Source organism: Chiloscyllium punctatum, chromosome 3, assembly GCF_047496795.1.
Source record: "Chiloscyllium punctatum isolate Juve2018m chromosome 3, sChiPun1.3, whole genome shotgun sequence".
NCBI lineage: Eukaryota > Metazoa > Chordata > Chondrichthyes > Orectolobiformes > Hemiscylliidae > Chiloscyllium > Chiloscyllium punctatum.
Window position 1 is genome coordinate 130,040,116 of NC_092741.1, and position 16,773 is coordinate 130,056,888.

The 16,773-nt window shown below is 38.5% G+C and overlaps 1 protein-coding gene across 4 annotated transcripts in view; it reads left to right on the plus strand.

Annotated features, from left to right (window-relative positions):
• Positions 1–16,773, plus strand: part of mcph1 (microcephalin 1) — a 333,731-nt gene that overhangs the window by 26,210 nt on the left and 290,748 nt on the right. For all 4 annotated transcript variants that reach the window (XM_072560569.1, XM_072560579.1, XM_072560560.1 and 1 more), the window contains exons 4-7: positions 720–838; positions 2,628–2,712; positions 7,734–7,845; positions 8,657–8,803. In XM_072560569.1, coding sequence (XP_072416670.1) covers positions 720–838; positions 2,628–2,712; positions 7,734–7,845; positions 8,657–8,803 — 463 coding nt within the window. The remainder of the gene's footprint in view (positions 1–719; positions 839–2,627; positions 2,713–7,733; positions 7,846–8,656; positions 8,804–16,773) is intronic.

Below are 16,773 nucleotides of genomic sequence, written 5' to 3' on the forward strand. Positions count from 1 at the left end.
CAGAATGGAGTTATTTGATTTTTAAAAAAATTGTAATCTGTACATAGGAATTTGGATGCCAAGGAATTTTCTCTGAAATATTGTTGATGGCAGATACCTTGATAAGTTAAAGTTAGTACAGATTGGGGTTCAGGGCTAATGATGAATACCTCAAGCCTGGTAGTGACAAAGACATGGAGAAAGTGAGGACTGCAGTTGCTGGAGATCAGAGCTAAAATAGTGTTGCTGGAAAAGTGCAGCAGATCAGGCAGCATCCAAGCAGCAGGAGAATCGACGTTTCGGGCATAAGCCCTTCAGGAAGACTTGGTGAAGATAAAGAATGTGGAAAGCTCTCAAAATGTCTGTGGTGATCACAACCAATGCTGTAATTTTGAAATATATGTAAGGAAATGTAATAGTCAATTATCACACATTGAAGTCGCACAAGTAACAACTAAGTAATGAGATCTCTTTTAAATAATGTTGATACAGAGGTTTAAATGCTGTCCATGATGCTAGAAGAGCCTGTTGACCTCAGAATGGCTCTGGGATACGTTCATATCTATTGTTGGGGGCTGGTGAAACTGATTTAAAGTTATAATTTGCTTTGGAGTTGGACTTTGTAAAATATAAGCTGCAGAACATTTCTGTTGAGCCTGAAAGATGTTCTATTTAGGCAAAACATGTATTTACAAAGCAAGTTTTTTTTTGAAGCTTTGTGTTCTATTATTTTCTTGCAGGTTCTAAAATACTTTAATAAGCAAGTGACCCATGTAGTATTCAAAGATGGACATGAAAGTGTTTGGAAGAAGGCCAAGAAAACTGGTGTAAAATTGGTCTCTGTTTTGTGGGTAGAAAGGTATGCACGTTTTAATATTATTATTGAAAACCACTATTTTGCAAGTCAGGTCACGCTAACATCTATTACACACACAATTCTTTCAATTTTATAATATGGATTATATATTAGATTTTACCAGTAACTGCATGTTAAGATATCTGTGATATATAGTTTTCTTTTGTTGTTGCTTTCCCTTTTTAAATAAAGGTATTAGATTAGCTGTTTTCTGATCCTCGGGGACTTTCGAGAATATTAAGATTCTGGATGATTACCACAAGTGTATTCACTTCTCTAGCTATTTTAGCATCCTAAAATGTATCCCATCAGATGCAGGGGACTTATGAGTGTTTAACATTTTTCATGAGTGGTGGTTGTTGTATTTGTTTCCTCTCCTCCTTTTTGCTCTTGAATATTTAAACATATTAGTGTCTTCTACCCTAAAGACTAATGCAAAGTTTTTTTTTGTGTAACTCCCATGCCATTTCCTTGTTCCCCATTATTATTTTCCCAGCTTCGTTCTCTGTGGGGCCTATGTTCACTTTGGATTCTTTAGATTAGGTTGCTCTCTGTCTTGATATTATTTACAAGTTTACCCTCCAGTTTTTCTCCCCTGTTTTATTTTTTCGATCGCCCTTTGATTTTTTTTTTAAAAACTTGCCTTTTTTTGTCTCACTGCTAATTTTTGTCATATTGTATGCTTTTTTGACTTTCAATCTGATGCTGTCCTCCACTTCCCTGGTTAACCATGATTGACATCTCTTTCCTATATTAGCAACTATTGAAATTTGGATCAAATTAGTTAGATTAATTTAGTCAAGGGTTATGGGGGAAAAGATAAGTGGATTTCAGGATTATCAGATCAGTCATGATCTCATTGAATGGTAGCATATAGTCAAAGGACTGAGCAATGAAGGCAAGCATGCCAAATGCCTTTTTAACCACCCTTCTTGTGGCTTGTGAAGTTGTTTTTTTTTTACAGTGGATTATTTTTCAGTGAAACTAGAGTTTAATTTATCAACAGTTAGGCTTTTTAACAAATGTTAACATTGTGTAACTTGTATTTAAGGTGTATGGCAACATGTACCCATGTTGATGAATCCCTATTTCCTGCCGTGAATGACAGTAAATCCTTACCTGAAAACAGCTTTATCTGCCTGGAGCATGGGAGACTGTGGGGTGACCTAATAGAAGTTTATAAAATGAAGAAGGGCATGGACAGGATGAATAGCCAAGGTCTTTTTCCTAAGGTGGGGATGTCCAAATTTGGAGGGCATAGACTGAAGATGAGAGAGGAAAGATTTAAAAAGGACCTAAGGGTTAATATGTTTGTGCACAGGGTGATGCATGAATGGAACAAGCTGCTAGAGAAAGTACTGGATGTGGATGCAACGATAATATTTAAAAGGCATCTGGATGGTATATAAATAGGAAGGGTTTAGAGGGATATGGGCCAAATACTGGCAAGTGGGACTAGGCTAAATTGATAGGTGTGCGTGAATTGAACCGAAAGGTGTGTTTCCATGCTGTATAACTCTGACTCCATAACTCAAATTAAAACAAGAGATGTTGGGGTGTTTTTTTTTTAAAAAGGGGTTAAAACTGGATGTTTAACATTCAGTTGCTGATGAGCAGCGAGGTCCTAAACCTTGAAGACTACATTTTAGTGTCACTGATGTAAATATTAAAAGGTAAACCAGTCATACGTTGTTGCAATGCTATTTCAGGCGTTTGGTTGAAGTAGACTCGAGCAAGTAATATACAGTTAGGCTTTTTAACAAATGTTAACATTGTGTAACTTGTATTTAAGGTGTATGGCAACATGTACCCATGTTGATGAATCCCTATTTCCTGCCGTGAATGACAGTAAATCCTTACCTGAAAATAAAAGAACAGTAAGTATTATGCATAGTGTAGTTATTTACTTAGCAGTTAATATAAGGCAAGTTTTCTGTTCAGAAGCACCAAGTATGGTCTATTAAGTTTTACAACTTCACTGTAGTCTTCTCTTTTAGACTAAAACTTTCTTTGTAAAATGTATAGTGTTCCTGAAAATTGCGACTTTCAAGTGAAACAATTTTAAGTAAATCAGATTTTCTCATTAAAATAAATGTAAAAGCTGTGGCTAGGTTTTGTATTTTCTCAACATTAAAATGCAATAAACCATTACATTTTGAATTACCTTACATCGCTAAATTTCGATATTGGTAGTCAGGGTTTCATGTTGGAAGTCAAACACCACAATGCCTGGTCATCATACTTTTTAAAATCTTTAACATTTATGTACAATTTCAAAATTTGCCTCATTTAAACCTAGGTTGAGAGGAAGTCTGAGCGAAAATGCTATTTATTTGAAGCATTTAGATTTTAGCTACTGAAGAGCAAGTATGAAACATTGACATAATTCTACTAATTAATTCTCCTTTTAAACTTTCATTAACGTGCATACAGATGTAGACAGGAAAACATACATGGTGTTTTGGATGTTTAGGAAAGACTGGGAAAGTAGTTTAGTGGCTCCTGTTGTCAGGGTTGAGATGGATTTTGTGCTGAAGAGAATGCTGCCTCTCAATCTTCCTTCTCTAGAGGCTTTCACTAGTTTCCAGGAGGCATCGAGGACCAATTGACACTTAAACGTTTTATTAGTCAAAAGTCACAGCTTATTGTAACTGCTGCAGGAAAGATGGACTGCTTTTCTTCAGGTTTAAGGTAGCTCTTATTGCAAAGGACCAAGAGAACTCCTGAGCAGGTGGAGCATGGAAGGCCTCTCTCTATCTTTATATTTTTCCCAACCTGAGGATGTCCATTTATCTGGCAGTCAATCACATAGTTGTTGGCAGGCAGAATGATTTTAGCATTGATAATAGGTCGCTGATTCATAGACCAATCTGCATTGTGTTTTTAACAAAAGCTCTCTTTTATGCACATCCCTTTGCTCTGATCATCTACAAACTACACTTTAATTACTTTATTGAGCCACCACCTGTGTAAATGGCACATACAATGAATATCCAGTTACCTGCTATTCAAAGCTTGCAGCACCCTCTTGCTGATTCTCTGACATGTGGATACTGCTGCTCCCTTTTTCTGATCTTTCCTCTTGCTGAGTCTCCCGTTCTCCAACTTTGCTGCTCACTATTTCTTTCTCCTGAACTCTTACACTGTCACAGCTCTCTGACTAACAGTAAGGACCCTGGGATACAACTGCAATGTGTGAATTATAACAGTCTGCCCGTGTCCTTCAGATAATCATGGTTCCTCTGAATTTGTACTTGCTTTGTGTTAGAAAAAGCAACATCAATTGTAAAATTAATCATGTGTGTCAGTGGTTAGCACTGCTACCTCACAGCGCCAGGGACCCGGGTTCAATTCCCGCTTCTGGCAACTGTCTGTGTGGAGTTTGCACATTCTCCCAGTGTCTGCGTGGGTTTTCTCCGCGTGCTCCGGTTTCCTCCCAAAGTCCAAAGATGTGCAGGTTAGGTGAATTGACCATGCTAAATTGCCTGTAGTGTTAGGTTTATTAGTCGGGGTGAATATATGGGAATGGGCCTGGGTGGGTTGCTCTTCGGAGGGTCAGTGTGGAGTTGTTGGGCCGTAGGGCCTGTTTCCACACTGTAGGGAATCTAATCTAATCGTAATGAATGACTGACTAATATTGGTGTGATTTTATTTTGAGAAAGACATCTTCAAATTATCAGTCTTCTACATGCCTGCAGGTGACTCTTGCTTAAAAAGCTGGATAATCTGGTCTTGGTATGCAAAGGTCATTTAGTCTTTTTGTTTTTGTATATTGTGTTTCTTTTCAATAATTCTTATTATTCCTTTGTCATAATTGTGTGAATTATTATAATGCCAGGCCATTTGCATATTCAAGGCCCACACTTCCACAACCCTGATGTTTTGGTTTTTTTATCAGATCTGAACCCAGGACCTTGCTTGAACAGGAATGGAGGGTCAGAGCTCTGAGGTTTGCAAGTGTATTCCAGCACTCCAGAAGTACCAAGCTCGGATAGTCATAATATTGTACTCAGTAACTCCAACCCTATTGCAGTAGCAATCCCAGAGCATGTACAACTTCCCTGATTCATAACTAGGGTTCAGAAGAGGAAAGTAGTGAATGGAAGGTTCAGTGAAAGAAAGATTGGTGAGTTGTGGAGTGGGAGAGGCCGCAAGTTGGAAGATCAGCAGCAAGCAAGGGATTTGCAGATGGGTGAGACAGCAAAATGTGTTTGACAGCTTGTTGCATTTGGTAATGACACAACAGACTACAAATTAGCACCAGTCTGTCATCTTGTCAGTGATACTGGCACCAAATGACATTAACCAAATGTTGCTGATCTAAGTGAGACTATAGGCCCCATTAACAGAATAACATCACAATAAAAGAACATGAAATATGACATAATTAAATGGGGATGTGCTGTACATTAAGAAAAAACAGGATTATATGTATTGTGAGCATCATGGTATCAGCAGTTTCACTGAGATGCTGCAAAAGCCACTGCCTTCTCTGTTTCTGCCAGACAAAATGTTACATGAAAATATGTTTTTTTAATTGTATTAGCATTATCTACAAAAATGAGATTTGAGAGGTTTATACAACTTATTTCTAAAAGTGTAGCTACCTTCAGGTGCACCATACTTGTTGGTCACAATGCAAAACAAATGAAGAATGGAGCCACAAATTTGGAAGTTTTGAAGAGATTTGGAGTTCATTGTATTCTTCATGCAGGCTTACTGGTCAATTCGTCAGTATAGACATAACCTTAGTAACTTTCTGCGGTTCCTTTTATAATGCATTTTCCTAGGTCAACTGATGGAATATCATCAGTGATTTGGCTCTTTTTTTAGGATATCTAGAATACTCTGCCTGTCGTTCATACCCACCTCAATCAACAATGAAGCACATTGAATTGGGGATACAATTCTTCATGAATCACAGAGACTTCTTTAAAACTGTGCTTTGATTTTGGTATGAATACAGAGGAACCTTGATTATTCAGTATTTGATTATCCAAATATCTGATTATCCAGCAAGATCTCAATGCTCAGCTAAACTGTTATCCAGCATTTGATTATCGGGAATTCGACTAACTGAGTGAAATATTGCCCTCCCGTGTCCTTCGGAAAATCGTGGTTCCTCTGTATTTGTACTTGCTTTGTGTTAGAAAAAGCAACATCAATTGCAAAATTAATCATAATGAATGACTGACTAAATTTGGTGTGATTTTATTTTGAGAAAGACATTGTCAAATTATCAGTTTTCTATGTGCAATCAGAATCAAGTGTTGCTTGTAGGTGACTCTTGCTTAGAAAGCTGGATAGTCTGGTCTTGGTATGCAAAAGGTAATTTAGTTTTTTTTTGTTTTTGTATAATGTGTTCCTTTTCAATAATTTTATTATTCCTTTGTCATCACTTAAAATGCAAGTAGTCATGTAATCTTATCACGGTGCATTAAATGTTATTATGACAAGGTTCACCAATTTCAGGTTTCATACGGGACACCCCAAACTTTTAAGCCTTCAGGTGAGAAGGTATAAACCAGCCTTCCTTTATTCATCAACCTTCTTGGCTGGTTGTAACAAACTTAATCTTAGAAAGGATTCTTTCCTTTACTTTGAAGCCAAAACAAACTGCTTTATAAGGAACTATTTTAACTAGGCTTTCTTGAGTTAACAAAAAAAAGAGTTTTTTAAATACTAAACGTAAGAAGGAGCACTAACGCAATGCGCACAAACTGATTAGCAATGATTCCAAGAAAACAATGGAACAGTCTCTGAATTGTTTAAGAGGAGAAGATGCATGAACATTACGACCGTTACAGTGGAGTTTACCAGTCACGGTAATGTTGGTAAATCAACAGTTAGTTTCACAATCTTAAGTTTTGCAACTTGGTTAAGATGCTCTAGTTTTAATGCATTTGAACTGTGATTAAATTTCATCATTCAGGATGGGAGAGAATCTTTTGTTGGCTTCTTCCCTTTTAACTGGTACTCGATTGCTCTGAGTTTGATTAGATTAGATTAGATTACTTACAGTGTCGAAACAGGCCCTTCGGCCCAACAAGTCCACACCGCCCCGCCGAAGCGTAACCCACCCATACCCCTACATGTACATCTACATCTACATCTAACGCTACGGGCAATTTAGCATGGCCAATTCACCTGACCTGCACATCTTTGGAGTATGGGAGGAAACCGGAGCACCCGGAGGAAACCCACGCAGACACTGGGAGAATGTGCAAACTCCACACAGTCAGTCGCCTGAGGTGGGAATTGAACTCTGGTCTCTGGCGCTGTGAGGCAGCAGTGCTAACCACTGTGCCACCGTGCGTTCGAGTCTTTACCTACAACCCAGGTGTAACTAAGGGAGAGATCTTTGGTAACACCATGCTAACATTCAAACCCAGACTAGTGCTTGTAAGAGATGATTAAAAAGTATTGAACACTATGTTTTATATACATTGCTAAAAATATATGACTTTTAGAAGCATCAAGCTGTTTGTTTTGTCAAAGGCAGGTCATGCTTGTCTAATTTAATCCAAATCTCTGCAAAAATTAGTTTGTGTATGTACAGTGATCGCAGTGGGTGGGAGAATTAAGACTTTTAAAAATTCATAATAAAATGTAACATGCAAGATCTGTTATTAAGATCAAGGCTCTCAGTATTAAAAATTAAAAGGCACAATGCAATTATTTATTTATTCATTCATCAATGAGAGAGAGTAGCAATTAGACATGTGAAACAAGTTAGAAACTTCCAGGACAGGATGAGGATGATGGAATTTTGCAAGGACTCATCAAATCTGAGTAGTGTAGAAACTTTTGTCAGGTTATGCCACAGTTGGCAGCACTGTACTTGCAGTTTTGATGTAGCTAAATGGTTGTATAATTCTTGCATCCATGAATTTTTCAGCATCGATGTATGAAACCCAGGGATTTCATAGAAAAGACGCCAGAGAATGACAAAAGGCTGCAGAGAAAATTAGATCAAATGATTCAGAATCTAGATTTGAATAAAACTACTGGTGAGTTTTTAATACTGAATAACACTCTGCACTTCTGAAATGTATTTGTATCTTGGTGCACTGTTTGTCTTGTGAAACCATCTAATAAATTTATATTGTCACAAATTTGCTTTCTTTGGTTCACCTGAAAACCCAAGAGACCTTACCATTTTGATGTGATTAAGTTAGCCTATAATTATGATCTTTGATTTGCTGAAATTTACCATTTGGATGCAGTTTTAAGCTCATTAGAGGCACTTAAATCATGTGACCCAGTTCTAAAATAGTGGTGGGTAATTGGAAACCAAGAAAACAAATCTGCTGAACTTGTGGAATTAAAATCTGTGTATATTAGTCAATTTTCTGTGGAATTGCACACAGGAGTGGTGACCAAGTAAATTCATCAGGTCAATCTCAGTTTAAAGGGCAAGGAAGCAACAAGATCCATAACCCAGGAGATAAGAACATGGTAGGGTGGGAAGGGTAAAAAGGACTATAGAAAGCCAGAAGTGATTCAGCAAAGTTTAAAAAGTGAGTTCAGTTTCACATAGCTTGAGTAAATGATTCATTTAAGCAAATTGGGTCAAATGCTTCTAACTGCCCTCATTGCTGTGTTCACTTGTGTTTTCAGGTGTTCTCAATATCACAAGGCATGTTAACTGAGTCTTGAGTCTGTGTGTAAGCTGAAATTTTCAAAAGAAAATTTCTTCCTAAACAGTCCAGAATTCCATGAAAATACCAGTAACAAAACTGAATTAGATTGATACCTTCATTATTTCTCATGGTCTTAATTTCTTACTATGTTTTATTTTCCACATTTTTCCCCCAAAAGGAGTTGATCTGCCTTTACTTTCATTTGATGGAGATGCTACAGATCTACATATACCCAAAATGAAAACTATTCCCCTCAATCACTTCTGCAGAATGGAAGAAAGATTGAAGGAAATGAAAGACAAGAGGGAGAACCTTTCTCCTACTGGTAGGTTCTTATATTGTGCAATGCATCTAAATTTTGTAGTACTGAAGCAGCATTTCCACAATTTTATTTTCTCTATAGACTATATGGCAGCAGTTTCTGAAACAGGAAGTCAGTTGTGTTGCGAATTGTGTTGGCATGCTGAATGTTGCACTGACACACATCCAGTTATGCAGCTTAGGGGGAAATCTTTTGTGAAGTAATTTGCTAAAATATAATGTGAAGGTGCTGGTGTTGGAGGTGAACGAAGTTCAAAATCATGCAACACCAGGTTACAGTGTAACAGGTTTATTTGAAATTAAAACTTTTCGGAGTCCTGCGTCTTTGTCAGGTAACTAGTGGGGCAGGGTCATAGGACACAGAATTTATAGTAAAAGATCAAAGTATCATACAACTGATGCGATGTATTGAGCAAATCTAGAATGCTGTTAAGTCTTTAATCACTTAAAATGGGAATATAGGTTTCGATTGATTAATAAGTAAATCCCAGGTCCCAGTCCTAGGACAACTTAAGGTTTTAGTATAAAAAGGAGAGGTGACATCTCAGCTCAGACAATGCATTAAAGTGTGAGATTAGAGTCTGTCTGTAATCCAACCTTGAGTCAGACTGGTTTTGTTTCCAAAGTATGAATTTAGAAAATGTCACATGGACTGACTGCTTAGGGATTGTGTTTTTTGAACAAAATAGAATGTATCTGAAAATACAAATTCACCCCATAGTCTTACATATGCACACATGAGATTGTGTGCTTGTGTCTGATGGAATATATTCCTGAGAGTGAGTGAGTGTATGAATGAGTGTGAGTGTAATCGTGTATGTTTGTTTGTTTGTGTGTGTGAGAGGGTGTATGTATAGTGAGGTGGAGCCACCTGTAGTGGTGCCATGAACCCAAGATTCTAGCTGAGGCTGTCCTCCTGGGTATTGAACCTGGCTATTAGCTTAAAGTTCACCTTGGAGAGTGGTCATCTGAAGATCAGAGGCCAAATGTCCTTGACTGTTGAAGTGATCCACCACTGGGAGGGAACATTCCTGTCTGGCAATTGTTGCGCGGTATCCATTCATCTATCGTAGTGTCTGCATGGTTTTGCCTGTATACCATGCCTCGGGGCATCCTTGCTTGCAGCGTATGAAATAGACAACGTTGGCCAAGTCACATGAATACCCGCGACACATGTGGCGGGTGGTGTCCCCATGTGTAATGGTAGTATCCATTTTGACACTGACACTTCTTGCAGTAGTTGCCATGACAGGGAATGTGGTGTTGTAGTCGATGTTGTCCTGAAAGCTAGGTAGTTTTCTGCGAACAATGGTCTTTTTAAGATTTGGATGTTGTATAAAGGCGAGAAGTGGAAGCGTAAGAACGAAATTGGTGAGGTGTGCATCCTTATTGATAATGTGTTGCCGGCTGTGAAGAACATGGCATAGTTTCTCTATTTTCAGGAAGTACTGAATGACAAAGGGTGCCCTATCCGTTGTATCCCTTGTCGATCTCCTGAGGAGGTCACAGCGATTTCTCGCTGTGGCACGTCGGAACTGGCAATTGAGTTGAGCATCATATCCTACGCTTATGAGGGTGTCCTTCAGCAGCTTCAGGTGTCTATAGCATTCCTGCTCACCTGAACCTGTGTATGCATAGGGCTTATCCAGAGGGGTTGGCTGTTTTAATATGTTTAGGGTGGAAGCTAGAGAGACGCAGCATTGTGCGGTTATCCATAGGTTTGCAGTAGAGCGAGGTACTGAAGTGTCTGTCCTTGATGGAGATGTGTGTGTCCAAGAATGAGAGAGTTTCTAAAAAATAGTCCATGGTAAATCTGATGGTGGGATGAAACTTGTTGATATAATTGTGTAATTGTTTCAGTGACTCCTCGCCATGGGTCCAGTGGAAGAAAATGTCGTCAGTGTATTTGGTATATGGTGTTAGTCAGAGGCCCTGTGCAGCAAAGTGTTGTGTGAACTTGTGCATGAAAATCTTGGCGTAATGGGGTGCAAATTTGGTCCCCATGGCTGTTCTATGTGTCTGGATAAAGGTCTGGTTGTCAAAGGTGAAATGTTGTGGTCAAGGATGAAGCAGATGAATTATAGGTGGCGATGGCAGCTATTGGTGTTGATTACTGAGGTTGTTGCCGCGGTGCCATCATCGTGGGAGATGCTGGTGTAGAATGCTGAAACATCCATTGTGGCGGGGGAATGTTCCCGGTTTGACTGATCCATAGGCTGAATTTCTGTAAATTAAAAACTGGAGTGTCACGACAGAAGCTGTGGATTCCCTGTACAATGGGTTTCAAGATGCCCTCAACATAGCCAGAGAGGTTCCCTCGCAGGGTCCCGTTGCCTGATATGACAAGATGTCTGGGTATATTGGCTTTGTGTATCTTCAGAAGATAGTAGAAGTCCCCTAAGCAAGAAGTACACTGGATGAGAGTGCGTAAAGTATTCTGAAGGGCTTGGTCAAAAGTCTTGGTCAACCTGTTTAGTTAACGGGTGTGCTTTTTGGTTGGAACGGCCAGTATTTGCCTGTACTGTTCCTGGTTTTCAGTTGTCGATCATTTGCAGGCAGTTATCCCCATTCTAATCTGAATGACAATGGCTCCTCCTTTGTCTGCTGGTTTAATGACATGTTATAAATTACTACTTTTGCAAATAGAACCAGTCTGACTCGTTGGGATACAGCCAGACTCTAACCTCACAGCTTTAATACATTCTGAGCTGAGATGTCACCTCCTCTTCTTATACTGATAAAACCTTAAGCTGTCTCAGGACTGTGACTTGAAAGAAGTCCTGGGATTTACATATTAATCAATCGAAACCTATGTCCCCATTCTAAATGATTAAAGACATAACAGCACTCTAAGTTTGTTCAATGCATCGCATCAGTTATATGACACTTTGATCTTTTACTATAAATCCTGTGTCCTATGATCCTGCCCCACTAGTTACCTGATGAAGGAGCAGTGCTCCGAAAGTTTGTACTTTCAAATAAACCTGTTGACTATAACCTGGTATTGTATGATTTTGAACTTTGCTAAAATATAATTAGCTGAATCAATATTATTTAGTTATTTTCTAATCATGTTGTGACAGATCCATATTTTAAAAATACTCTCCAAACCTATGTAATCAATTGCTGTATCTTAATTCAACGGATTGCGGAGAGTCCATTTCTTTCTCCCATGATGTGGAGGTGCTGGTGTTGGACTGGGGTGGACCAAGTTAAAAATCTCACAACACCAGGTTACAGTCCAACAGGTTTATTTGGAAACACAAGCTTTCAGAGTGCTGCTCCTTCATCAGGTGGTTGTGGTGTATAACGTCATATAAATTGGTATAAATTCTGTGTCTTACGCTCTTATACTCTGCAACCACCCAATGAAGGAGCAGTGCTCAGAAAGCTGGCGCTTCAAATAAACCTGTTGGACTATAACCTGGTGAAGTGTGATTTTTAACTACTTTCTCCCAGCATCTGTATAATTCTATCCAAACAATGACTACAATTTGATTTATATAGTACCTTTAATCTTAAAAAAAAATCTTCTGCTACTTAAAGCTAATCAAACTATGACCTTTAACAAAGTTATGCTCAAGTCCACCACCTTCCATAATTCCAGAGCTGGAAGTTTGGCCCTGTAGGTGAACTGAGCAATACTGCAAGTGTTGTTTGGGTGTGTTTCAGTCTTCTGATTTTCATATAAGCAGCACAAATTATAACTATTTAAGCAGTCCAAAAGATCAGCATTTTCTCTGCGTTTTCAGCAGCTTGGACTCCAATTTCCTATAAGCTTTAAAATACCAGGTTGGTTCTTGCTAAGTTCTGTTCACAGCTGACTGGCTGCGAGAAAGCTATTGCCTTGTTAGGTACTTATGTATAGTTTCTGCTAAATTTTCAGTGCTGAAATAACTTTATCTAAGTTGAAGGTTTATGTTCCTTAAGTACTGTGTTGTAAGTGTTCTTCAAAACATAACAGGCTGGGAAATTCTCAATAGCTGGAGACAGCGAGTGTTTGGGCGAGATCAGGCAAGATAATTTTAACTGCTGTTTTTAGAGCTAGTGAGCATAGTTCTTTTAAAAGTGCAGCAATGTAAGTTTTTCTGGAGCAAACTAGATTGACTGTCTGTGACTCAAATGATTCAGGCCTGCAAAACAATGTTTTCTAGAGATTCTTGCCACTGAGGTGATTTATTAGAATAAACAATAATACTCAAATGCTGCATAGGTAATTAACAGACAATTGTCCTTCCCCAATCAGTCACTTAATAATTCCACTGATGATTTTTCATGAAATCCCAGTCATTTCAGTACGTAGCACTGTGGCAGATTGTTCTGTACTGCTTATGATTTTTGGATAGGATTGGTCACACAAAATCCCAATCTGTTTATGATTGGTAATCCAAGATGAAAGGCACCTGTAACAGATTGCTTGACCTGAATTATACTATGCACCATTGTGTCCCAATTAATTATATAGATTCTAAACAACAATTGATTATTCCATTTTATTTGTGGATAATAGACAGAAGAGTTTAGAAATGAAATGGGGGAATAGATTCTCAGGATAAACATTACTAGATTTATTTTGTAGTTGTATGGAAGTTTGGAATGAAAATTACCATCGATGTAATCAAACTTGCGCAGTTGAGCATGTGAACAAATTTGCTCCTTGTTGTCTTTTCCATCTGATACAGTTGATGCTTTTCTCAATAAAAGCTGACTTTTTGACTGTTCTTGTTTCTTTAAAAATCATGCTGCTTAAGATTATGACTCCTGGATACTGATTGCTCTTTAGAAATGTCACTGTTGTACTTTAGGTAATGTAGCTAATTTATACAAAGCAGCAATGTGGTAATGCTGAGAACTAGAATGTTAGCACTGAACTTTTTTCTTTAATTTAACATAGAATGTCTCTGGCTGGCCAGCATTTATTGTTTGTCCCTAGTTATCCTTGTGAAGGTGGTGGTGAACTGTCTTTTTGAATCCCTGCAATCTGCTTTTATGCCCGAAACGTCGATTCTCCTGTTCCTTGGATGCTGCCTGACCTGCTGCGCTTTTCCAGCAACACATTTTCAAGCCTGGATATTGTCCAGGTCTACTGTACTTGCACATGGACTGCTTCAGGATCTGCGGAGTTATGCATGGTGCTGAATGTTGTGCAATCAGCAGCAAGCATCCTCACTTCTGATATTCTGGTGGGGAAGCAGCTGAAGATGGTTGGGCCTAGGATACTACTCTGAGGAACTCCTGCAGAGATGACTAACCTCCAATAACCATGATCATCTTTCTGTGTGCCAGGTATGACTCCAACCAATGGCAATTTTTGCCCCCTGTTTTCTATTGACTGCAGTTTTGCTAGTGCTCCTTTATGCTGCACTTGATCAAATGCAGCCTTGATGTCACTCTTTCATCATCTCTGGAATTCAACACTTTTGTCCATGTTTGAACCAAGGTTGGAATCAAATCAGGAACAGTGTGGCCCTAGTGGAACCTAACCTGGGTGACAGTGAGCATGTTATTGCTAAACAAATGCTGCCTGATAGGACTCTTAATGACACCTTCCATCACTTTGTTGCTGATCGAGAGTAGCCTGATAGGATGGATTTGTCCTGCTTTTTATGTACAGGAAAAAGATGGAAATCTTTCCTCTGTCTGGTAAAACTTATTGGAACAACTTGGCTATGAGAGTGGCAAGTTCTGGAGCATGTCTTTAGAACTATTGTCAGAGCCCATAGCCTTTGCAATATCCAATGCCTCCAATTGTTTCTTGATATCCTGTGGGCTGAGTCAAATAGGCTAAGACTGGCATCTGTGATGCTGGGGTCCACTGGAGGAGGCTGTGATAGATCATCCACTTGCCACTTCTGGCTGAAGATTGCTGCAAATGCTTCTCTTATGTCTTAGGTTGATGTGTTATGCTCTTCCATCATTGAGGATGGTGATATTTGTAGGGCCTCCTCTAGTGAGCTTATAATTATCCGTCCCCAGTCATGACTGGATGGCGCAGGACTGCAGAGCTTAGATGTTGGGTGGTTGTTGAGTCGCTTACCTCTGTATCACTTGGTACTTACAAGTAGTCCTGTTTGGTAGCTTCACCAGGTTGATATCTCATTTCTAGGTATGCCTGATACTGCTCATGGCACACACTCTTGCATTCTCCATTGAACCATTAAACTTTAAGATCAGTCTGTGGAGTGGGCCTCAAACTCACACCTTCTGACTCAGCATCAAGTGAGAGTGTTCTGTAATGTTAATTACGGGCTAAACGTTGATCAGGATTCTAAAAACATAACTTTTGTGCTTGTGTGGACTGTGGCATAGGTGTTTAATGGATGGTCTTTTTGCTTGTGCGATGTACACCTGCACCGTTGCACTTCACTTTACATATTAACATATCTCTTAAACTCCAAAGAATTTGGGGCTGGCGCAGTGCACTCGTATAGAATTTGCTATTGTGTGGTTTCTTGCCAAAATATGTTGCTCAATCTCTACTATTGTTAATACTCAACCTCTGACCTGATTTTCATTTGTTTATCTTTCCAAGACTTCACCCTTCTGTATGTTCTGTTCCTCCCTGTACTGATATTGTCCAATACTAACCATGCTAATAATTCCTTAGTTTTTCAGTGATTTCTTTCAGATTTCACTACTTCAGTTCTATCACTTCTATTCTTCTGAGTACATTTAAATTTTCATGCTATTCAATAAATAAAAATCCCCTTGAAAAATTTTTTCTTTTGTTTGTTTTTGCTTCAAGACCAATTGTAGTTACTACTATTCACCTTTGTTCCGTGTACTATGTTCATCAATGGTCTTCATGATCTGCTTTGACATTATTGTTAAAACTCTTCCCACAAAGCTGTTGAGGCTGGATCAGTTGGAAATTTAAAAATTACAGGTTGATTATTCTTAAGGAAGCTATTAAGGATTACAGAAGCAAACTGGATTGATGGAATTGAGGTATAGCTTAGTTGTGACCGAATTGAATCACGAGGCTGTGTCCTTGCTCTTTTTTTTCTGCTGTCAGCTGATGTTTGCTAGTGGCTGAAATATTATGAAACACATTACCTTACTTTGTTGATAATTGTGACTGATATATATTATCGCTTTGAACATAAATGTTAGAGTATAAGAAAAGTAGATTTGTGATTTTGGTTCTCTGAAGGTTTTTAAATTGAGACAGAAAGTGATTTGGAACAGTGGATTAGCTACATAAATCCCATGTTCGCTTAGAATTGTGAATTCCTTTGGATGCCAACGGTGTTAATTGAAGAACTGTTGACCTTTTAAGACAAAGAAAGGTACTGGGACCATCAGTAGTCAGAAGAGTCAGATTTTTGTTTAGAACATGTTTGTGTTAACAAAGGCACGTTAGTTTGCGAAGTTTTCAAGGTGTCAAACCTGAAAGGAGGGTTATACGACCTGAACTGGAAGAGAGCATTTCTAGGGTCCTAAGAACTGGAAAGAAGTTTTCTTGGCTTTCAGAACTGAAAATTACTTCAGGGCATCAAAACTGGAAAGAATCAGTTATGTAACAAATTAAATAGTAATGATAGGAGAGCTATTTGACTAGGAATGAATAGCTGTAAAGGATAGTACTAGGAAAGGGGCTGAAACTTGGTTTTATTTATGTTAATATCTTTCTAAATTCTCATTTTTGTTTTTTTCCTGTAATAAATTTGTTTGTCTGTTAAAGAACATTGATAGCCTCATGGATGTGTTCAGTGACTAAACACCACTGAAACCAAAAGAGAAATAAAAACTTAAGATCTATCAAACCAAGTTTTACCCTGGAATCTGACTTTTCAAGTTTGACCATGAGCTGGGATCATAACCCAGTGACTTTTCTAGATTGATTGTAGTGCATTCATCTCCTTAATCTTTCGTGTTTTGGTTTGAATTAAATTGGGAGTCTCTTCACAAAGCATTGCATGCAGCCATCAGTTTACTATAAAAATAGTAAGACATAGAATGTTTGCTCAAAAG